General features: G+C 39.3%; 1 protein-coding gene and 2 long non-coding RNA genes across 3 annotated transcripts; all 3 read right to left on the reverse strand.

Annotated features, from left to right (window-relative positions):
* On the reverse strand, positions 1-25,397 carry LOC129743843 (transmembrane 9 superfamily member 4). Its single transcript, XM_055736056.1, has 8 exons — positions 25,197-25,397; positions 3,052-3,449; positions 2,828-2,983; positions 2,487-2,770; positions 1,565-1,774; positions 901-1,502; positions 699-837; positions 1-635 (listed from the first exon to the last, which is right to left on the reverse strand). Exons 1-8 carry the CDS (start codon positions 25,206-25,208, stop codon positions 535-537), a joined length of 1,902 nt encoding a protein of 633 aa, XP_055592031.1. The 5' UTR covers positions 25,209-25,397; the 3' UTR covers positions 1-534.
* Positions 7,177-7,772, reverse strand: LOC129743844 (uncharacterized). The gene is made up of 2 exons (XR_008736697.1): positions 7,466-7,772; positions 7,177-7,384 (listed from the first exon to the last, which is right to left on the reverse strand). It is a non-coding gene; the product is annotated as an uncharacterized LOC129743844 (long non-coding RNA).
* Positions 10,949-21,663, reverse strand: LOC129743847 (uncharacterized). Its single transcript, XR_008736701.1, has 3 exons — positions 19,310-21,663; positions 18,877-19,244; positions 10,949-12,925 (listed from the first exon to the last, which is right to left on the reverse strand). It is a non-coding gene; the product is annotated as an uncharacterized LOC129743847 (long non-coding RNA).
* Positions 25,398-25,478: the final 81 nt, after the last annotated feature.

Genomic DNA, 25,478 nt, shown 5'->3' on the forward strand with positions numbered 1-25,478 from the left:
TTCATGTTTTTTTTTTATTTTGAACATATTCTCATGAGACACAGTTTACCAGTGTGGCAATTCTCGAGTTAGTTCCTAAATTTGCTGCATTTGTCCAATTTTGAGTTCTTACCGTTCTACTGTACGATTAATGTTTCACATATCACATCTCATGTACCCTCGATTCATTTACCCTCAATCACGCATAAAACTCTTGTATTCGTTCTCGTCGAAATCCTCGATCATTCTAGCTAATAGTGTTACAACACAGATACCATAAATAAATTACTTGCCTACACGAGCAGTGATTCTGCGAGAAAAGTATTAAAACGGTTTCCGTCCGGGTTATATTCACACTTGCATTTTAGTTTTTTGTTAAACCGGTACGACGAAGCTAAGCATTGCACACTTTACAGTTTCCTAGACGCGCTAAATTCGCACTCACCCATCTCAAGCGACGACTTAATTTACTTAAATCGTTGGTCACTTTTTATGTAACACGCATTTCAAGTTAGTGGAACCTACTGCGGATTGATATTCGTTATTTGTTACTGTTTAGTCGATTTTCACGGCTCCGTAAATTTTTCGAATGAAACTGTACGCAGCAAAGAATCCGATTGTTCCTGTTAGGACGTAGAATGTAATCACCATCAAGCCTGAAAAGAATAAAATAGATCAAAATTTTGTGTTCAATTTAAAAAAAAAACACAAACAATAACCTGTGTAACCTAAATATAGCAAAGTAGGAATAAATTCCGTAATGTCTAGTTTGGTGAAGAAGTAGAATATGCTATAAAATAGAATATAAGCTGCCGAACCGCCAGAGACGATAAAACTTCGCCACCACCAACGGTAGTCCTAAAAAAATGAATTAAGCGTGTTATGAAATCTGTAAGGATATTTATTTTTATTTCAACCTACCTCTGCACACAATTGAAAGTAGGTCATAACGATTGAAATCTGTCCGCAGCTGACCACCAGGATACAAAACACTAGGAACAAGAATCCAAACAGATAGTAGAACTGATTTTGCCAAATGGCTGAGAAAATGAAAAACAGCTCAATGAAGACGGCTCCAAAGGGCAAAATTCCAGCCATCAGCACACACAACCCCATATTCATGTACCAATGTTGGTGCGGAATCTGTCGAGGGATCATGTTTGTGCGCACCGGATGTTGATATGCCTGCTTTCTGAAGCCAAAATAATATCCGAGGTAAACCAGAGGGAGAGAAATTCCAAACCAGAGGCAAAGCAGTGCCAACATTGTTCCGAATGGGACGGCGCCACTGGAATCCTTGTCCCAGATGAAGAAGTTCAAGATGAAACAGGTTCCGAAGACCAAGCCAGGGAAGAACGTTGCAGTTAGAAAAGCTGCTCGTTCCCAGTTTCGTCCCTTCATCGTTTTGTATAAACGTGCCGAGAAATAACCGGCTATGAGACCCATGAATACGTACAGCATTATTCCTGCGGTCATCAGAGCGCCACGTGAAGATGGTGACAGCATTCCCAACATGGCGATAACTGGAACGTTAGAAAATTGTTAAGTGTCATACAAAATTTAATCATTATTTAAAATATCTTACTAATAGTTATCAGTGCCATGAAGAAGATTTGTATTCCACTTCCAATGATGGCTGCAAACAATCTAGGATGTCTGGGTGGCCGGAAAACGTCTCCGTGCACCAACTTCCAACCGGTTTCTTCGAGGGTGTCCTCAATGTTGACGCTGTCGTCCGTGTTGTATTTGGCAATATCTCGGCGAAGCGTACGGACCATAATCATCGTGAGAATTCCTAGATTAACAGAACATTTGCGTTATTTTGATGATGTTTTATTAGGGCTTTATTGGGGAGAATGATTTAATTTAAGGAATATTGTTTTGAATGAAAAACCTTTTTTTATCTGGGATTTTAAATTGAATTATAAACTTTTTTTTATTTATTTGATCATAGGGATTTTAACATCATTTTAACATCATTGATTGATTCATTTATCCCCAGTCGAATTAAAAACAGATGAAAAGAACGAGAATGATACTCGAAAGATAAGTTGTACTAGCGATTGATAACATCAAACTGGATGAACATATACATATATTCTTTAGGTTGCTCCAACATATTCTGGGCTATCAGATACCTTTTACTTGCCCATTTTGGGCCATTTGTTCATCTGGTCTTCGTTAAGGCAATTGAATACATTTTACCCTTTTCGGGCTGTTATCGAATTCCTCTTTGCCCATAACGAATCCCGAGCTTCATCCCTCCTTCGAAAAGAATCGAGAAACGGAATCGAATCTAAACATTGGAAAGATCAGCCTATGCTGAGTTCTAATAATGAAACCTATTCACATTAGATTTTTTTATGAAGCTCAAATAGTACACTGGTTAGATGTCGGACTGGTATTCACATTAGTATGCGGTATCAATAGCCAGATACTTGAAAGGTCAGTTTTGCTAGTGATTGCTAACATTAAGTTGGATGCACGCTTATTCGAATCAAACTTACCAGACAAGAAAAACACAACAACCAACGAATTTATGATGCTGAACCAGTGAATCTGCACATCGTTCATACCCAGGTAGATATCCCATCGAGATGCCCATTTGACGGAAGATTCTTGCCATTCGACTGAGTATGTGAAGAAAAGTTGAGTATTGTGCTCATTTTTGGGCAGAACTGGCTGCGGGCGTGGATTATCCTGGAAAGTACAACTATCGCCCTCGAAGCGGATGTCTTTCATGTTCACCGATAGTGTTTCCACCTCGAAACCTACCACGCGATACTGGTTCCTGAAAATAAAAAAGGTATTGAAAACTTTTTTTTCCTGAAATTTTTATGAAACTTACTCGCTGTGAAGATGATAAAACAGCCGGAACTTGAGGTGATTGTTGATGTAAACGTTGTTACCTTCGGCTTGTCCCAGTCGATAACCCGGTTCAAATTGCAGCTCATTGGTATCAGGGTTGACAAACTTCGTTGCCACTGGCAAATTATCAATAATTCTTAAAAATACATATAGAAAAACACATCAATCTTTTTTATTCTACCGAAATCAAACTCTCATACATACAGATGCACAAAGTACTCATGTTTTATCCTTTCGGCTACCTTCTCGGACTGTTCCCGGTCCCAATTGAGCGGTCGGTCTTTGCTGTTGCACAGCAGCTTGCAGCGTACATCCTCGGCCATCCGTACCTCGTAGGGAGTGTTAACGATGCGATCTCCCCGCAATACTTCACCCAAGTTTTCGCTCTTGTACACCAGCGTTCCATTTTTGGGTAGGCAGAACTGCAGCGAGTAGTACTCGTACGGGAGCTGTGTATGGGTGCTGGTCATCTTCACGGCCTTGACGTCTATCTTCTGACCCTTGCGAAATTCAACCGGGGCCACACCGGGCACGTAGAAGCCCCTTACCGGCGAGAGCAAACATTCTAGCAGCACCACCGCCAGTACGAACATACACTGGCGCTAAAAAGAGAAACATTTTTAGTCAGTAATCAGTTGAAATATTTTGTATGAAACAGAAAATTTTAAAGGGTGAACAAGGAATTATTGCGACACCGAAAATGTCATGCCAATTTTCTTATGATGTTTAGAATCAAACCAAAATTTTAGAGTAGTTTTATACATATACTAGCTGACCCGATGTGCTTTGCTACACCTTTCAAAAACAAATGTTATTTTCAGAAACTTTTTAAATGTTTATTGTTTTGTTGGCATTATTTTAGATCAAATAACAACATAATTCTAAGCAACGGCTTTAAAATGAGAACTACAGCTGGAGTTTCGAATTGCAATACAAAGATGACTTAAACAAATTTCCTGAATCTTGATCTGTGAATTTGTGTAAAAAATACGATAATTTTAATCTGTTTCTTTAAGCTTCGCCCTGAAAAAGGAGGTTATCAAATTAATCTTACGCAAACAATCTAACTTATGAAATCTGGTTGTTTTTGCTTGATATGTTCTAAAAACTGATAAGAGAGCCCCCCTGTCCTCCCTTTCACCCCCTGCTGAATGGAGGACGGGATCTTTAATAATCATACCCATTTTTTTCGTTCCCCCAAAATCCTCTTATATCATATATAGTTCCATTGGTTGATAAGTTTTTGAGCTTTACAACAAAATTTATATGGAGCCCCTCCTTTCTTCCCCTCTCAACACTGTGAAGCGTAAGAGTCTATAACAATCGTAGAAACATATCTCGTAACCAAGTACCTTTCCATGCCATATTTGTTTCCATTGGATGGCTTCGTTAGCATAAATTGAGAACTTATGCTAACAAAATTGTATTGGGCTCACCTCCTTTCTCCTATGTACCTACTCACTAAAAGGAGGATGGTGTGTCAGATAATCATAGAATCATACCAAAATGATTTTTTATGTTAAGTTCTGTCCATTTCTCGGATTTTGTAAAAAAAAAAAGTTAAATGCATTCCTCTTCCCTTCCTATATTCCCAATTCTATCCTTCTACTGCAAGAAAGGAATCGTTTCACATAGGAAAATTTCTAGTATTAAAATACCATCCCATACCAAATTTGGTTTTATTTGCGTTGTAATTTATTGGGTTATGCATAAACTTGAAAGGAAGTACCATCCCCCCTTCCGTTCTCCCCATTGAATGGAGGGGTGAAAACTTAATATTCCTAAAAATACTTTTCGTATTCAAATACTTTATGATGCCAAATTTGGTATCATTTGCACGATTTATTCTCAAGTTATGCAAAAAATTTGTATGGAAGCCCCTTTTTCCCCCTTTATATCTTTCCGCTGAGAAAAGGTGGGACTTCAATTTATTATAAAAACATTTCTCGTCTCCAAATACCCTCACACGCCAAATATGGGTCAATTTTCTCGATCAGCTCTCCAATTATACTGAAAATTGAAAGGAAGACCTCTCCCCTACCCCCACTTCTTTGAAGGAGTGAGGGATACCAAATATTCATAGAAGCATTTCTCGTACCCAAATATCGTTCCACGCCAAATATGGTTCCATTTGCGGTTGAAGTTCTCGAGTTATGCAGTAAAAATTGTGTGAAACTCCCCTTCCTCTTTCCTTACTCCCCGCTGGAAGAAGGAAAGGGTCTCAAACAATCATTAGAACATGTCACGTTCCCAAATACCCGCCCATGCCAAATTTGGTTCCATTAACTTAATTAGTTTTTGAGTTATGTAAAAAATTATAAAAGAGGCCCCTCTCTCCTTAATATCTCCCTACTGGAAAGAGGGAGGGGTCTCAAATAATCATAGAAATATTTTTCGTATCCAAATACCCTTCCATGCTAAATTTGGTTCCATTTGCTTTAATAGTTTTTGAGTTATGCAAAAAATTATGAAAGAGGCCCCCCCTTTCTACTGAAAAGAGGGAGGGGTCTCGAATAACCATTGAATTATTTTTCGTATCCAAATACCTTCCCATGCCAAATTTGGTTCCAATATCTTGATTAGTTTTCGAGTTGTATGATAAATTGTAAGGTAGCCCCCCTCCCCCCTTCTTATCACCTCATTGAGAGGAGGGAGGGGTACCTAATATTCATAGAAATATTCCTTGTTCCCATATACCACCCCATGCCAAATTTGATACCATTTACTTGATGCGTTCGATTTATGCGAAAAATTGACTTTTGCTTGGGAGGCCCCTTCCCCCCCCCCCCTTTATGAGAAAGGGTGGGGTCTCAAACCATAATAGGAACCTTCCCCTGCCTCCAATACCCCCACCTTCCAAGTTTCACGCAAATCGGTTCAGTAGTTTCCGAATCTATAGGGAACAGACAGACAGACAGACAGAAATTCATTTTTATATATATAGATTTAATTCAAAAATCAAAAGAAAAGTTAATCGATGGAGCCTTGAGTGAAAAACTGAACGCATTTTCGCTTGATGCCCTCCACCAAAGTCTTTACAGTGTCATCCGGTACTAGTTTCTCAGTTTTTTTGTTCATTTTCTTAACATGTCCTTTTCGTTTTTGACTGTCTTCTTACGCTTCAGAAGTTCCCGCTTCATTGTTGCCCAGTACAGCTACACCGGGCGCAGTCCCGGACAGTGCATGTCCTTTGGAACAAAACGGACAGAATTGGCCTCATATCCTCCAGGACACTTTTAGAATAGTGGAAAATCTGGCCAAATAGCAGAGCTTCGTCGTGCTTTTGCAAGAACGGTAAAAGGCGCTTCTCGAGGAGCTCAGATTTGTAGATCTCGCCATTTTTTGTGCCCTATCTCACGAAAGGCTCAGAGCTAATGGCCTGCCAATCGAGATACTTGGAGGCAAACTTCGACAATATCTTCTACTTAAATTTGTCGTCCACATCGAACTTGCTCTTTCCGGTAAAAAAACTCCAATTCCGGAATTTGCTTAAAATCAGCTTTTATATACACAGCATTTTTTTTTTTACTGGAAACCAGCAATTTTTTGCTGGTTTTGGTCCCGCTGAGTTTCCAGCAAAATTTCCAGCAATTTAAATTGCTGGAAAAAACAGCAAACGTTAATGCTGGTTTCCAGCAATTCAAATTGCTGGAAAATCAGCAATCCATATTGCTGGAAACCAGCTATTTCTGTCAACGCAACTGGCTGTATTAAGTATCAGATTTATATTTTAATTCGAAATTAAATTTAGATTTGGCTGTGCATATAATAAGCAATAAAACAATTTTTTCAATAAAGGGATATATTTATTTCCAGAAACCGATTTTTTTTTCAATATACTATAACACCGGAGCTGGCAGCTTTGTGCCAAAGTGTTGATCATCCGCCACCTGTAAAAATAGCTTTGATTAGAATATTTTAGAGAATATATATCTGTCCAAGAAAAACTCACCCTTGACTTGTTATCTGGTTGCTAGAATATAGTGGAAAATATAAAATAATTATATAAAATTAACCAGAAATCGTAAAATAGAATCTCACCTTGCTTCAGCGTACGAAGCAAAAACAAACTCCACACACAAAATTTTCGAGGCCGGAAATTAGCAAAATTTTGCTCAAATTTGACCAGCTAGAAACTTAGCAATCAATTTAGCAATATTTTTTAACTAAAATTTTAGCAAACGAGTACAAAAGTTAGCCGCCGCAGTTTTTACTCAAATTTCTAGCAAAAACCGGAGAAAAAGATTGCCCGGATCCGTAATTTCATGTTTCTTTATTTTTTCTCTGGAGAATCAGGGGAATGTTTGAATATTGAATAAAATACACAAATTTCATTCACTTATAATTTATTTTTCACATTTTTTATATTTTTTTCACATTTTTCCTATTCTGGGAACGCACCTACTGGCGAGCGAAATGCCATGCCACCTTCGTCAAAGAAAGCACCGGGGTGTTTGCCGGATGCAGCTTGTTGAATTTCCAGTTGTGGTCCTTCTTCATTACCGGCCTGTGGCGCGCTTCATGTTGCGGTTTTATCCTGGTAGAAAAAAAAAAAACAAACACAAAAATTAGAAATTGAGAAATTATAGAATCTGAACACTTTAAGATCAGACCTTACCCTGTAAGCATCCGGTGTCGATTCAGCTACCATTTCGTTGTGGAGTTTGCCACCACAAGAACCATCAGCAACGAACATCCGGAACCGCACTTAATCGCGACAGCTTTTTATTTTTCTCCCTACTGGCGCGGCGGCTGGTGTCTGTGAACAAAGCGGCTGAAAAACCTTCGTTTTACTAAAATCAAGTAAAATGACTTTTTTTATTACTAAAATCAAGTAAATTTAGCTTTTTGCTAACTCAACAGTAAAAAAATATTTTTGCTAACGGGAAGTAACAGCGAAATTTTGCTAAGTGGAGCCCCGAAAGTTTTGTGTGCAAATTGACAACTCGATTGGTGATTTTCCAGCAAACTAGATCAATTGCTGGAAAGTCCAGCAATTTGAAAACCAATTGCTGATTTTTCAGCAAAAATGACAAGAACACAAACGAATGCTGAAAAATCCAGCAATTTGAAAACCGATTGCTGGTTTCCAGCAAAAATTTGGATTGCTGAACGTTTCCAGCAATTTTTTTTGCTGGAAATCGAGGCAAAAATTTACAGTGTACGTTTCGTCGTCCATCACACAGCAGCCATATTTTGTCAAAATCTTTTCGTAGAGCTTCCGTCCCCGAATTTTAGCCGTCTGTAACTTGTATACGTTAACGTATGCTCTCTTCTTTGCATTTTGGACGTAGCTCGGCGACATGCCGATCTTTTTAGCTAAATCACGGCTTGAGACGTTGGGAATTGCTTTAATCATCGGCTTCACCTTTCCCTCCGTCTTTTTGTTCTCCGGTCCCGGACATTATTCCCAACTGCCGGTGCGACAGGTCAGGAAATTCCAGGAGTCTGGAAAGAATTTGTTCTCTCAACTCGCCTTGGTTCACCTCCATTTTCGTTGAATCGAAAAACTAGACTTCGAGTTTGACAGCATGTAAACAATACACATCAATGAGGAAGTGTGCAAAATTTGGTTGATTTTTATCCAATGTTAAAAAAGTTATGATCTGTTGAATGTGTTGCAATAATTTCGGTTTCGCCCTTTAATTTAGGCCGCTTAGAGGTAGAGCCTAAAAGTAGCAAACGTTTGCTAACTAGAAGCGTGGCCAGCAACGCCTCAAACCGACCAAGGACTCGACGACAACCATACCCAAAAACTCTCATCATTGGACAATCTAGCGTTCATTCCAGAAATACTCCCAGAAAATGGAAGCGTGGTGGACTTAGCAATGCGCAGAGCTCGCAAACGATAGGAACAACGACCGAAGCGAAGTAAACATCTCTTGCCAAATTTAAAACTCAAATCTAGCTAGAGTTTTAGATTATTTTTTTGTATTTTAAGGGCTTGCTAAAGCAACATCTGGGTAAGCCTGCTTGATCATTTCAAACGTCTCTGTTGCAGATTTACCGAGTTTTACACAGAATTAAATCGCGTACCTCTGGTCTAACGAACGCTGCATTTTCGGCTTGCACCACTCACAGAAACATGATTAATAGCTAATGAACCACTACATACAAACTCTCAAGCGAAACAAAAAAAAACATTTTATGGGATTTTCATCCCATTCATGAGAATCGAATTCACAACAATTTTCTACCTTCATTTTGCTCATACGATAGCTTAACCTGTGTACCACCTAAGCTATAGACTGTTCCAGAAATTATAAGCACACTTTCAAAACCACCCCACCGCCTCATCATACCACCGCATCAACATACCACCGCCGCCTCATCACACCATCGCCTCAACATATCGCCGCTACCACAACATCGCTTAAGCATTATTCGATTATATAACTTCACAATTCTTTCTACTTATAATTGAAATCATGTAAACTTCATTGAATAACATCAACAACAATATGTTCCTTTAAAAGAGCATCTATTTGCTCGCTGGGAACACCCTCTCAAAAACCCACTATTGATGTACGAAATAAATGAATCTAAATCTAAAAAAAAAAAGAAAAAAAAATAATAATAATAAAAAAAAATAATAATAATAAAAAAATAGTTTAATTTTATTTATTTTATTTGGCACACTGTATCATTGTGTCCTACCCAACACTGTACTCTAATTTGATGAAATCTTTAATCATAAACCAAACTTTGCACTTTTCCTCGAACATGACTCATAAGCTTCTGCACAGTTGCATTACCCTCCATTTTTACCACTTTTGGCCAATCTTTTTTTAAATGTCCGATGTCATCAGCTGGTGTTACGTATTTTCGTAGCTTTGCTTTGGTCAAAGCCCAAAAAGTATAGATTGGCCGTGCCTCGGGGCAATTTGGCGGATTCATGTTTTTGGCACAAAACAGACGTTTTGGCTTTTAAACCACCCTAGTATCTTTGGCGTAATGACATGATCCCAAATCGGGCCAAAACATGACGGGACATGCTGCTTGAGCAATAAACGCTTCTGGAGGCATTCCTTGATATAGTTCTGTGTGTTCATTGTTCCCGATGTGACGTACGGGCTAGATATTTTGCTGCACAAGCAAATTGCCTGCCACACAATCACCTTTTTGTCATTTTTTTTCGGTGAAAATGGCCTTCAGGAAAGGTTTTATAGTCCCATTTCACATACGTTTCATCGTCCATGATAATGCACCCAGAACTTTTGCAAAATATTGAATCATACAGTTTCCGGGCTCTTGATTTGACAGAAGCTTCTTGATTTGGGTTCCTTTTAGGTTTATTCTGCTTCCGGTACGTCTTGATCCAAAGTCGCTCTTTAGCACGCATTGCGTTAGGCCGATGACATAGTGTGTGCGATGAAATGCGATGAATCGCTTAAACCTGACATACTCTACGCGGCATAGCAGATGTCAATTTGTTCTACCGCTCGAGTTCGCATCGGCCACGTTCGTCAATTCGCATCGCATCGCTCTCACTATGTCTAGTCTTATCCCCACAGCCTCCGTCGCAGAGGGCGCGTTCGACTCGGATACTCCGCGACGGTAACGTTGGAGGTATCCTACACACAGACGCGCGACGTACCTAGCAGCTCGGTATACCCAGAAGGTATAGTCTTATCTTTGTATGCTTTACTGCCACCCTACACCGGTCGCGGACTAGTGCTGGTTCCAATTCCTCTGCAGGGCAGTCATGATCCGGGTGAACCCATCGCTGACCACGCGCCAAGTATTGGCATCCTCCGCACGATGCTGTCGGCTGTTGTGTCTGGTATAGCAGGCGCGGGGGTGGGATTCTCTTAATCAGTTTCGCGTTCATAAACGAGCGATTTAAGCGCCACCTCTTCCGAGGACCGCTCGTCGAGTTTTATTGCCCGGCGAGAAACCCAACCTCAGGGCGGGTTTTACTAAGAATCCAAAAGCGGATGCGGAAACGATCGGGAGACCAAAGTTAAGGAGAAGTACTAGGGAAACTACACCTTCGATTCGAAGAGGTAGCTGGGACGCGAACCACGGTCTATCCGTTTGAAAAAAAACACACGCTTGCGTGATCGTCACAGGAGGAACTCACTTACCGGTTTTCCCCTGGGTGACCGAAGCATAAGCGAGGGAACTGTTTTCTCGAGCAGTTCTTCCCGAAGCAAAAAAACAAACTACAAAAAACTAGAAACTAAAAAACGAACGGATAAACACGTGAAATCACCTTTTTCAATCAGACTTAATGTTCTGGGAAAGCATGAATTCTCTTATTTTTCAACAAAATACATTATTGGCGGTTGAAAAAGTTTGTATTGAGACGGAATTAACGAAAAGATGACAATTTTTACATTTTTGTACAATCTTAAGCTAAGTTTTTATTTGAATTTTTACCTAGGATTACATTATTAGCTTTTTGGTTCCTTTTTCTGCTTTCCCTACGTGTGCTTAGTGGGTGAGAATGGGCTGTTATTGGCGCAGCCTTCTCAACTGGGAAACCTCGTGACTGAAAGGGTTTCCAAAAAACTGTGTGTGGCTAATTTTAGAATGGCCAAAATATCTCCTTCACATGCGCATGGGTTATTTTTAGTTTGTACTTAGGGCATCCGCAGCAATCGCGAGCAAAGTGAAAATGCTCACGAGTTTGATCACTTCCATACCGCACCGGGGGTTAGTATGAAGGTGAGCAAAATAGGGCCGTTGCCGTCGGGACCGACAAAATCACCAAATTTGCTCACTAGAAAGGGGCGAGATCAAACATGCACTGAAAAAATTCTACCGTTTTAAGCAGAATTAAACAAACGAACGCAAAGCGGAAACTTTTTTTATTGCGCAAAAACTAATTCCATGAAATATTTCCGAAAAGCCCTTCAAGTCCGACGATTGCTTTCTGAAAATTTTGATTGTGCAATCCGTGTAGTAAACATTTTACTGACTCCCACAACCTTGAGTAAAGCTTCAAGGATTTTTTTTTCGGAGTAATAATAATCGAGACCAATGCGCTGTGCAGGATTTTTGTATCCAACCGTATGGGTGGCATTCCATTACTGTCCCTACCAATTCGGCTTTCGAAACGAGGTCTCTCAATAAGTTTGCAACTAATGGGACCCAGTTTTTCGGAGCAGCAACTATTTCAGTCAGCACGTTGGACAGAAAAAGAAGTTGAAGATTTAAGCAGAATTAAACAAACGACGTCGCAGCGTGTGGATGTTTGTTGATATTCATTTTAAGAAAAAATGTGTATGAGATTAAAATTGTGGATGGATTTTTTTTTTTTTGAATAAACAGTTGAATTCGCAATTTCGTTACATTTTTTCGGATTTATCCAGGAATTGAACGAGAAAGTGCAATTGCTGGTTCTGATGGTGAGTTATTTATTTTGTATTTTATATTGTTTAGGACTTTTTTCTACCTATGAATTTTGATAACATTTTTTCCTTTCTCACTCAATTTCAGATAAACAAACTCGAAGCATCGTATTTTATGACCAAAAATGATCATGTAACTAAGAAGAGCCGTTTGGTGGACGACTCCGAAAATTTACTCGGTCCGTATTAATTTAAGAATAAGATTTTCTTCAAAAGTTTTCTCAGTGCAATGCTAAATTTAAAAATAATTATGCTACCGCCCGGTGCGCGAAAGAGTGTGTATCCCAAAACCGGTCCGCTGAAATGAGCAAAACCGGGCCGCGTATACTCACTTATTGGTGCGTTTGCTCTTACAGTACCATTTCTGCTTACGTCGGCAAAGTAGAGCTGATTGTTGCGGGGTTGCCGAAAATAGATTCGACTGCTGGGCGGAGTATCACCGGCTTATCAGTGACCGGGAACGGCGTTGATTACGGCGTGTCGATGTTGGCGAAACTCAGCAGTGATGATGATGATCAGCAGCGAATCGGTTTTGGTGGCCTGAAAGGGGTTGTAACGGGCAGACCACTGAACCACGTGTTGACGGGTGGTTCACTTCCGACAATTCCTGGTCGGGAAAACCTCGATCATGTTCCGTGCACCTTCAGCGGGTTCGAGCGGCAGGTCAGCTAGCTATCGCTAGAAGCGTTGTGTTTGCTCCTAAATAAAAAGCCGTTGAACGGCTGTTCAACGAAAAAAAAATTAGCACACACAGTCATTCACACACAGAAACCATAGATTTTTTTACCTTTTTTGTTTTTAAAGGCGAGCACACGATTTGAGCACACGACAACTAGCTAGCTAAACTAAATCGTCCTGTTAACGAAGAACAAATTATGGAACAATTAAATCTAATCTAGAAGGACACTTCACGTGTTCACATTACATCTACGAAACGCGGCCAAGTACAAAAACACTCGCTTGGGCTTAAATCACGGTCAGGATCAAAGTGGAAGAGGTGAATTCCTGGGATCCTCAGTAAGGTCGCAAGTTTGGAAAATCTGGTTTTTTTCAAAGGAATTCCGATGATCCCCGAAGGCGGTCATCGACCTTTCAAGCGTCGGTGTTTGTCATAGATGCGCTCTCGGCACGGGTTGGTAGCATCCCTTTCCTTCCCACATAAAATCAATCTACCCTCTCATTTCGATCCGCCCTTGGATCCCAACATTTACGAGGTCAAACTCTGAAGGCGACGCTAAATCAAGAACGCCTGAAATAGTCCCGATTAAGTTCGACTTCCTATGAAGAAGAACTGGTATGTAAGATTGGATGCAGTGTTATGAAGTGAAGCGCGTGGTCTGAATGCATACCTTTCTATGTAATAGCATTTTGAAAAGGCTTATTTTGTCTTGTTGCTCTTGGTTAATGTTATCAATAGTAATTGTACTAATCACGAATAAATAAATAAATAACGAAATGTATACAAATATATCTAGGTAAATATTTACAACATGTAACAGTGTTACATAATTCCCTACTGAAAATACGAAAATTTGTTTGAATTAATAATTCAAACAAATTTTCGTAGCTATTTATTGGTCTCCTATACAAACGTCTCTTTTCTGATCGTAACTACCTTGGTTGGCATACATCTACATTCATACGCAACGGAAAACAAAACATAAATCAATTATCAATTGGAGTAATTTCTTACTTCAAAGATTATTACAAAAAAATTATAGATATTTTAATTCATCAACCTTTACATAGAACTACACAATATATAAACTGAATCCTAAGTCATTCCCCTCCAGAAGTTTCGTTATCCGAAGATTCTGGAATGCTTATTCTTCGAAACTTTACCGGTTTGCCTCACTAAAACTACACCAGACCTTCCTGTCCGGAAAACGTTTTATGAGGAAAACAAACACGAGAAAAACAACCGGTTTGCCTCACTGTAACTACACCAGACCTTATTGTCCGGAAAACGTTACATGTGGAAAACAAACACGAAACATAACCGGTTCGCCTCACTGTAATTACACCAGACCTTCCTGTCCGGAAAACATTACATGTGGAAAACGAACACGAAAAATAACCGGTTTGCCTCACTGTAGCTATACCAAACCTTTTTGTTCGGAAAACGCTACATGTGGAAAACAAACACGAACATAAACACCCGGTTTGCCTCACTGCAACTACACCAGACCTTCTTGTCCGGAAAACGTCACATGTGCAAAACAAACACGGAACATCATGCACGACTCTCTGAAACTAAACCAGTATTGTTTAACTGGAAAACATAACATGAGAAAACGAACACGAATTAATAACTCTTCATCAAAATTATTTCTTTGGAAATAATTTGAGAAGGCAAAAAAAAAAAATTATTTGGTTTCAATCACATTCAACCCATTCATGAACACACCTATCATTCATCGTAATGAACATATCTATTCTCTAGCATGTTGGCCGATGAGGCGCGCCACTCACCGCCAACTCTCACGCACACTGACGCAGCCAACGCAAGACGATCATATATAAACAGAAAGAGAAATGTCAAAAGTGGAAAAATTTTTGGACGGTAGAGTGGAGTGTAATTTCGGTGGCGTGTGGAAATATTTTTTGGCTGCAAAAGGGCCCCAGATTTCTGATGATTCCTGGGATTGAGTGGACCAGGTGGCCATGGACCGCAACGAGCTGTAACAGCAGTTGCATTTGCTGTTTTTTTCCAGGAAAGTACTAAGTATCGTGAGTAAGATGTTTAATTAATGAACTGTTTTTTTGGGGCTTGGGTGGGGGTTTCTGTTTCTTTTCAGGTTTAGCGATGGCTAACAAGTGCAGCAATATTGATGTGGAGTACCATTTTCTTGATCCGGATTTCATTAAGGATGAGCCAATATTGAATAAGGATGCACTGAAGCGGACTTAACTGTTAATATGCGAACATCCGGAATGGACTAGGTCGCCTAGTATTTGAAGAAGGATTATCAAAAATTTGAAACTAAGCAATGGACATTATGAGGAATAACAAAAACTAAACACGGAGGAATTATCTACGGAAAAAGAAGAAAAAGTGGATTACGAATAACAACAACTGAACAAGGAGGAAGTCTACGGAAAAAGGAAACAATGGAAAAAATGGAACAAGGACTAAAAACAAACTGTGAGTATTTTTAATATTATTTAACTAACCTAAATTTAAGTATTTACAATAGAAGAAACCGCAGGCAGGCGCGACTACTAACTTAATTAATATTTACAATACTATTTACAAGAGGAATTTATGTACAAAAGGGGGAAGCAATTTCCACTCCCAAATTTTTTGCCTTTTCGGTTTTCGATGGTCGACACCTTTTCAGTTGAGGTGTAAACAGAACGTTATTTGAATGATTCGAGCTCAACATGAATGATTGAAGCGTTTTAATGAATTTGGAAAGACGATAAGAACTCTCTCGGAATTGTTTTGCTTCGAGGATAGGCTCATTCTTTGCTTATAGCGACCACTACTAAAATGTTGTCGAAGTCATCGCTTAGGCTCGCTTTAAAATTCGTATTACACGTACTTTTGTCAGGTCATCACCTTAGCTCCTTCTTACGCTTCATGAGCACTACGACTCCTCTGAAATCAGCACCTAAACCTTCAAAGCTTCCGCCAAAATTAACATCGCTTACCCTAGTTCATGAAAACACCCGCATCAATCAAGTGGCATTAAAAACCAATCAAAACGTGAAATTTTTTTTTGACGATTTCAGTTTTCAAATTTGAAATCAAGTTGTCACTTTTACAGAAGATTTTCATAGTTCACAAAATGAAGTTTAAAGTGGTTTCGTTTTCCACTGTGAATTATTTTTAGAATTTTGTTTTCCTGTAAGGATTAATTGTCACTTGTTTCCAAGGTTCACATAGCTTTAAAAAAATAGTGAGCAATTCAATTTTGAATGGGTTCGATGCCCATTTGAAATGGTCTGCGATTCGTTTCGATTTTCTTCGAGAAAATTGTTTGTCACTTGTTTCCAAGTTGTACATAGCTTTAAAAAAATAGGTTAATGAAGGTTTTAGCTTGTTCTGGGCAGATTAGCTTTTTTAAGGTGATTAGCATAGAATACTCCTAATCTTTTTCCGGTCGTCGACTCGAGCTCGTAACCATGTTTACCCAGTACTTTTCTTACGGGGGCGAGTTCAAGCTTAGGGGCCAGTTTTGAACAAAATCCTTTAGCCTTATCCGACAGGTCAAACGTTCTTTTCAAAACAGTTTCTCCTTCATAATCAACAGGGCAATTGAAATTTGAGCGAAGATTATATTTTTTCCTGTGGCGTTCGTAAACCTTCGTTAGATTTTTTTGAATTTCTTCGAACAGCTTCTTACGCGATTCGTTTTCTTCCTGAGTAGTTCGTGATAATTGTCTGTTTCTTATTTGTTGATATTCTTTACTATCTAAAAACCTTTCACGTCCTGCGACCTTTTGAAGTAAAGCGTGATCAGAAACTCCTTTTTTATCTGCTTTAATTTTCAATTTGAAACGAAAATCTTCCACGGATGATTTCCCATAACCCGAAAAATATATCTTCCCATTTTCAATTCGGCGATATTGACGAAACTCCATTTCACGACCTTGAATAGAAAATCTTGACTGCAGACTGGTATCGCTGCCTGTGGGAAAACTCCTACTACGATCCCTGTCTCCCTGTGAAACAGACTGGCGTGTATTTTGTTGCTGACTAGCATCGCTGTCGCCTTCGTGCTGTGGAAAATTCCCTCTGCCATGATCAGAAAATCTCGGAATTTCAAACGTCAAACTATTTGGTTGTGGCCCTTCGCAATTAGGTTGCCTGTTATGCCTTGAACAGTCTAACTCCTGTGTAGTTTGATCCCCAACTCCAGCGAGTGTTAACAGAGACTCAAGCTCCTGAATTCGCCGAACTAAATCGTCGTAAGAAGGCCTAGTATCTTGTTCTATGACAGGTTTCGCCTGGTCAACTTCTTTTGAAAGTTCCTTCGAGATCGAACGCTCAAACCCAACAGCTGAATGAATTGAAAAATCTAACGTTTCTGCTTCTTTAGAACTCCCACGCAATTGAATCTCATAGTCAACTTCCTCGTCAGTTAAATTATCAGCCGACGAATATAGAATCGACATTTTAACTAATTACTTTCCTAAATTTTTCAGATACAATGATACTAACGAGAACAACAACCAATCAGAGGATTAATCAACAGATTAAAACTTTACGAAGTTTGCGGACTACCCGAGCGAGGACGGATACAGCTCACACTACCAATTAAGGTGTTTTTTTTTTTTAGCACCTAGTAGTTTTAACAGATAACGTTAGATAACAGACCAGTAATAGTTTTTCAGAAGAATTTTGATTTTACTTACTGCAATTTTAATTTAGTACGGACATTGGTTTTTGAAGAATTGCAGTTTAGAAGAAAAATAGTAGCCTGATAATAACAAAATACGATTGAATTATAATCGAAACTAGCCTACATAGTACGTCTTCTTATAATTAACGATTATTATTTATAAATAGGACGGCTTACAAAAAATGACAAAGTCTAGGACAACTACCCTAGGTAATTGAGAAATTTGCGTACAAAAATAGTAATAAATATGACGTACTGAATAAATAACAAAAATATCTAATAAATAGGACGATATGCAATAAATAACAAAAAAAATTGTATCGATTAGGACACTATGATGCAAAAAACAAAAAATGTAATAATAATTATGTTCAACCTTGATTAGAGCAATATATAATAATTTTTATAAGACAACGACTGTTTTTTTATATACAATCAGAAGGAAAATTTTTGCTATTTCCCAAAACTAAAGCCTTAATTGAAAAAAAAAACAGCCTCTTTTAATACGTTGGGCGCCAGTTATAGCAGGCGCGGGGGTGGGATTCTCTTAATCAGTTTCGCGTTCATAAACGAGCGATTTAAGCGCCACCTCTTCCGAGGACCGCTCGTCGAGTTTTATTGCCCGGCGAGAAACCCAACCTCAGGGCGGGTTTTACTAAGAATCCAAAAGCGGATGCGGAAACGATCGGGAGACCAAAGTTAAGGAGAAGTACTAGGGAAACTACACCTTCGATTCGAAGAGGTAGCTGGGACGCGAACCACGGTCTATCCGTTTGAAAAAAAACACACGCTTGCGTGATCGTCACAGGAGGAACTCACTTACCGGTTTTCCCCTGGGTGACCGAAGCATAAGCGAGGGAACTGTTTTCTCGAGCAGTTCTTCCCGAAGCAAAAAAACAAACTACAAAAAACTAGAAACTAAAAAACGAACGGATAAACACGTGAAATCACCTTTTTCAATCAGACTTAATGTTCTGGGAAAGCATGAATTCTCTTATTTTTCAACAAAATACATTATTGGCGGTTGAAAAAGTTTGTATTGAGACGGAATTAACGAAAAGATGACAATTTTTACATTTTTGTACAATCTTAAGCTAAGTTTTTATTTGAATTTTTACCTAGGATTACATTATTAGCTTTTTGGTTCCTTTTTCTGCTTTCCCTACGTGTGCTTAGTGGGTGAGAATGGGCTGTTATTGGCGCAGCCTTCTCAACTGGGAAACCTCGTGACTGAAAGGGTTTCCAAAAAACTGTGTGTGGCTAATTTTAGAATGGCCAAAATATCTCCTTCACATGCGCATGGGTTATTTTTAGTTTGTACTTACAGTACCATTTCTGCTTACGTCGGCAAAGTAGAGCTGATTGTTGCGGGGTTGCCGAAAATAGATTCGACTGCTGGGCGGAGTATCACCGGCTTATCAGTGACCGGGAACGGCGTTGATTACGGCGTGTCGATGTTGGCGAAACTCAGCAGTGATGATGATGATCAGCAGCGAATCGGTTTTGGTGGCCTGAAAGGGGTTGTAACGGGCAGACCACTGAACCACGTGTTGACGGGTGGTTCACTTCCGACAATTCCTGGTCGGGAAAACCTCGATCATGTTCCGTGCACCTTCAGCGGGTTCGAGCGGCAGGTCAGCTAGCTATCGCTAGAAGCGTTGTGTTTGCTCCTAAATAAAAAGCCGTTGAACGGCTGTTCAACGAAAAAAAAATTAGCACACACAGTCATTCACACACAGAAACCATAGATTTTTTTACCTTTTTTGTTTTTAAAGGCGAGCACACGATTTGAGCACACGACAACTAGCTAGCTAAACTAAATCGTCCTGTTAACGAAGAACAAATTATGGAACAATTAAATCTAATCTAGAAGGACACTTCACGTGTTCACATTACATCTACGAAACGCGGCCAAGTACAAAAACACTCGCTTGGGCTTAAATCACGGTCAGGATCAAAGTGGAAGAGGTGAATTCCTGGGATCCTCAGTAAGGTCGCAAGTTTGGAAAATCTGGTTTTTTTCAAAGGAATTCCGATGATCCCCGAAGGCGGTCATCGACCTTTCAAGCGTCGGTGTTTGTCATAGATGCGCTCTCGGCACGGGTTGGTAGCATCCCTTTCCTTCCCACATAAAATCAATCTACCCTCTCATTTCGATCCGCCCTTGGATCCCAACATTTACGAGGTCAAACTCTGAAGGCGACGCTAAATCAAGAACGCCTGAAATAGTCCCGATTAAGTTCGACTTCCTATGAAGAAGAACTGGTATGTAAGATTGGATGCAGTGTTATGAAGTGAAGCGCGTGGTCTGAATGCATACCTTTCTATGTAATAGCATTTTGAAAAGGCTTATTTTGTCTTGTTGCTCTTGGTTAATGTTATCAATAGTAATTGTACTAATCACGAATAAATAAATAAATAACGAAATGTATACAAATATATCTAGGTAAATATTTACAACATGTAACAGTGTTACACTGGTCCGGCATGTTAGCACGTACCCCTTCGAACCTCGGACAGTTGAACACTACGTGCTCTGGTGTCTATATTGTGTCACCGCAGGTTGGACAGGATGGCGAGGCCACGTGTCCAAACCGATGGTGGTATTGCATGAAACATCCGTGACCAGTGTCTGTGTCATGCAGAAATCCACCTCTCCATGTCTCCGGTCCATCCAAGATCTGATGATAGGGATCAAGCGATGGGTCCACCGGCCACGTTCCGAGCTGTCCCACTGGTGCTGCCAGTTGGACAGCGAGGCCTCTCTGGCATGTTTCCGCACGTCGGGCATGTGCCTGTGCTCGTAGCAGAAGGTATCTTCCTCTAGCAAGACCGAGATGGGCATGACCCCCGCCACAACATCAGCAGCTACCGTCGGCTACCGAGGACACTGTTCGGTATGCGCTGATTACTCGCAGGTTCATCAGCCGCTGTACACTGCAGAGCTTTTGCAGGTTATACTGCCTGCTCAAGGCTGCCGCTCCGTACCGCAGAATGGACGAGGTCACACTTGCCAGGACCCTCCTTCTGCTGCAGCGGATCACCGAGTTGTTCGACATGGCCGGTGAGAGGGCTGCTGTCGCCATTGCCGCTCTTTCACAGGCGTAGTCTACGTGAGCCGTAAAGCTCTCACTATGTCATCGGCCTTAGACGTCGAGGTCCCGACTTTTTTCGCCACATCCCGAACGGAAGCCGATGGGTTCTGTTTGTGGGCATCCCTGCCCTTTTTGTTGATAGCAGGATTACAGGTCCAGATTTTCGACCACCCTTCGGTTCATCTTCAAATGTACAATGTTCACCATATTTTAATAGCTTTCCGACCGCTCCGAGATTCATATCCTTTTTTTTGGCCAATTTCCTCAATGTGATTCCACTCACATTAGACCACTTGTGCACGATACTTTTTCTCTTCTCCGGAGTAAGACCACACATTTTGACATGTAATCACAAACTCAATATTTTTCTTTATGTTATCACGTACAGAAGTGTGAACAAAAGGACGCAGCAAGTAGAATTCGAAAAACAACTAAGTACCTATTCAAAATGACCTTATTTAACATTAGGTGTGCTTATTATTTCTGGAACAGTCTATAGATGGAGAATGAGCGATAATTGTCAAAGTTTTTCTGTCACTAGTCGATCACCAAAACACACAGTGTCTGGCGTTTAGCATCTAAAGTTTCATTTTGCCGAGTGTATCCACTTCATTATACTATGTTAGTAAGAGAGAGAGCAGTAATAGTCGCGGAGGCTCAATTGTTAGGATTCAAACTACTTTTAGGAAAGGAAAGAGGCAAGAGGACTACTTAGAGCACCTGCAACGGTTCAGGCGTAAATATTGGTTTTAAGTATACCAGTTTTAGCAAAATTTGAAATTTTAGAATCGGCTAAAACACCCACTCCCCACCGGTGTAGGAGCAAATTTAAAACGGAAACACTTTCATTGCAGACACTCAATAATTGAGAAGGAAAAACCCATTTTATTAGAAAAATTGCATAAGTTTTGAGTTTCACGGTTAATTGTCTTAAAATTAATTCTACGAATATTCTTTTTGACAGAACAATGATTTCAACTATTCTACCAGGATTTCATTAATATAAAAGCAAAAATGACTACACAACGAGGAAAAAAGGTCAATTGAAACAATTCTTCAATTTATGCAATCAAATTTCTTTGAATTAATGGAATAAAATTTTGTTAAAATGAAATGAAATAGCAATTTTTTTTTCAAGTTATTGCTGGCATTAATACAGAAACGAGAAATGTTTATCCCAAAGTCAAAGGAAATTTTCCTTTGATTTGTCGAAATTTTTGTTTGACAAAAACTTGTTTCACTATTTGCAAATTTATGTATGGATACAGAAAAATATGCTGATATTGACGAAAACTCCGAGCAATACATATATACGAAGCTAAACTGCCCCTACTTTCATAACAGTCCCATATGGAAAAACAAGCAAGCGAGAAAATCAGCTTTTTCTGTTTTGAATATATTTTGAAATTCTGACCACAACTTTCAGCATAAACGAAAAACATTAGATGGAATGTGTTCTAGGTTGTCATAATAAATCGTAACACCTGAAATTTTCAAAATTGGGTCATTGGTAAGGTCGGGAGCACCATTTTTTTCGTTATGGGACTGTTATGCGAGCATATTTCAAACCTTTTTGAAATCTACTCGCATAACAGTCCCATACAGAATATGTTTTTTTCACCAAGCTTCTTCCTAAGACTTAAATTTGATCATTTTTGAACCTTTCAATACAATTTTCATTAAAAGATACTTTTGGAAAAATATCGTGAATTCCGCATTGTAAGTTGAATCTTTTTACGATTTTTGATTACATCTGATAGTTTTTCGCTTAGGAAGACATTCCTTCCTTCTAACTGACCTGGCTTCGAAAACTAGGGTGTATAACTCGACATCGAGTGAGTGAAATCTTTTTTAAATTATTCAAAGCAATAAATCAAAGACTATTTCGCCGAAAGAAGCATTGAAAAGTAACCAAATTCGTGGTATTTCACATATGGGACTGTTATGCGGGTATATTCCGTATGGGACAGTCACAAGTTAATATTTTTTCGAAATTTCTAGAACAAAATCTCTTTTTTTATTGTTTTATATTGAAGCCCTATGTTCAAAATGGCGAACTGTCAGGTTAGATGAAAATTGACGAAAATGCATATGGGCCTGTTATGCGAGTAGGGGCAGTAAAAATCTCTCAATATCTCAAATAATACAGAAATTATAGAACAAACAATAAACATTTATTTTACCTCATCGAAAAAGTATTGAAATTTTCTTTTCGTATATTTTTTTTTAATTTTAGAACGCTGGCTGGATTCACTAATTCGTCGAGCCCTAATGAAAAGCTTCTTATTTATTTATAAAATCGAGAATAATGTGACATCTATTATTTATACTTGATATGGTTTTTATTAACATCTATTCTCAATTTATGTTACGTATAGGGTGGTTGAAGCGAAAAAAAACATTCAAATAATATCTCAAAAAGAAATTATTATCACACCCAATGCTACCCAAACATGTGTGAAAGAAATCATTGTTGGCTAAAATTTTCTCACCGTGAACTAAATCGGTCTGTCGTATATTTTGAAATCCTGTTCCAAATTTGCATGAATTTGGAACAAAGGCGTATAACTGTTGGGAATTTTGAAATCGATAACTGTGCTAAAACAGCAATTTACGCCACCGGTGCCAGCCGAAATGTTTTAGCGTGGTCGAAAACCGTGTTTTGCATCTACCGTTGGGACAGCCCTTAGGGAGATTGTATACCGATTGGCATAAAGTCATTTGGCATAAAGCCGTTTGGCATAACGCCGTTTGGCATAAAAGTCGTTTGGCATAAAGTCGTTTGGCATAATGGCCATTTGGCATAATGGTCGTTTGGCATAATGGTCATTTGGCATAATGGTCGTTTGGCATAATGGCCGTTTGGCATAAAATGATAAATAAAAATTTCGAGGAAGCCTACTCACGCTTCGCGTTCGAACTAAAATAAAATATGGTCCTTACGCTTCGCGTTGCGGACCGGGCTAGGGGATTGCCCTAGCTTTGGGTAAACCTAGAAACACGGGGCCTTCCTAGGGCTTTGAATAAACCTAGAAAGACGTGGCCGTCCTAAAATGATGGATCAAAATTTCGAGGAAGCCTCCTCACGCTTCGCGTTCGAACTAAAATGAAGTATGGTCCTTACGCTTCGCGTTGCGGACCGGGCTAGGAGATTGTCCCTAGCTTTGGGTAAACCTAGAAACACGGGGCCTTCCTAGGGTTTTGAATAAACCTAGAAAGACGTGGCCGTCCTAAAATGATGGATCAAAATTTCGAGGAAGCCTCCTCACGCTTCGCGTTCGAACTAAAATGAAGTATGGTCCTTACGCTTCGCGTTGCGGACCGGGCTAGGAGATTGTCCCTAGCTTTGGGTAAACCTAGAAACACGGGGCCTTCCTAGGGCTTTGAATAAACCTAGAAAGACGTGGCCGTCCTAAAATGATGGATCAAAATTTCGAGGAAGCCTCCTCACGCTTCGCGTTCGAACTAAAATGAAGTATGGTCCTTACGCTTCGCGTTGCGGACCGGGCTAGGGGATTGTCCCTAGCTTTGGGTAAACCTAGAAACACGGGACCTTCCTAGGGATTTGATTTAACCTAGAAAATCGGTAAATTGAAAAAAAACTTATGTATTTTAATGTTTAGCAACATTTTGTGTTACCTTATAAATTTTTATATTTTTATGCCAAACGGCCATTATGCCAAACGGACATTATGCCAAATGACCATTATGCCAAACGTCCATTATGCCAAACGGCCATTATGCCAAACGACTTTATGCCAAACGACTTTTATGCCAAACGACGTTATGCCAAACGGCTTTATGCCAAATGACTTTAGGCCAAACGGCGTATGACCCTTAGGGATCACCTGGATTCCCATGAGTCACGACGGCGTTGTGCATTCTTGTGATTATGATGATTAACGATCATTGTCCTTAGAGGATCGTTCAAAATATCTTGTAAAACATGGATTTATAACATGACTGAAATTAGAAAGCGCGGTTTATTTTTTATTGAATTTAAGGGTAGGTTCTGCGGTAAATATTATGATTCAAAATGTTAAAAAAATATTGCAACATTTAATCCACAAATTAAATGTTTTCAACTTTTTTTTTCATTTAACAAATAAGTATTTATGACACAAATTCAAAATTCTGCTCAATCCACCGATTTCCACACTAATTTTATATGGAAATGAAACATATTATGTTTAAAAAAAATACTGAGCCAACATAATTATTAAATTTCTTCATAAATTATTTTACGGTTCCGGTTGAAAGAAACTTTTATCTCAATGAATAACAAAAATTATGTTTTTATTGAAGACTTGTTATCGCTCATTCTACATCCTAGACGGAATAATCTGATCGTTAAAATAATTAACATTTGATGTAAGAATTAACTTCAGATCCAAACTATTAAGTAATAGCATATTAATCTGAGGAACGATTCGTGAGCAACAATTTACGTGTCAAAGACTCCGTGCAGAAAAAAAAATAGAAAGCCTTTCTCCGACTCCTCAAATGGAAATGTTAGACGATACAGAAAAAAGTTTTCCTTTTGTACTTACTCTGCTGACCATCGTTTTCAGGTACAGTGGACGATTCGATAAATGCCCTAGCAAGTCTAGTTCATGGGAAACGAAGCTGGCTGGCCACTAGTCGGCGATTCCGGTTAAATAATTCCGAAAAACAGCGAAATAATTTTCACACAACAAGAACCGATACGCGAAATTTTCAATGATCTGTTGACGTTTAACTATTTTGGACTGACGTTTCACGTTGAAAGCGGAATATTCGAAGTTGGGTTTGCGATTACCCAACCATCGAAAGAAAATGCACGACGAACTGAG

The sequence above is a fragment of the Uranotaenia lowii genome, chromosome 2 (assembly GCF_029784155.1).
Source record: "Uranotaenia lowii strain MFRU-FL chromosome 2, ASM2978415v1, whole genome shotgun sequence".
Taxonomy (NCBI): Eukaryota; Metazoa; Arthropoda; class Insecta; order Diptera; family Culicidae; genus Uranotaenia; species Uranotaenia lowii.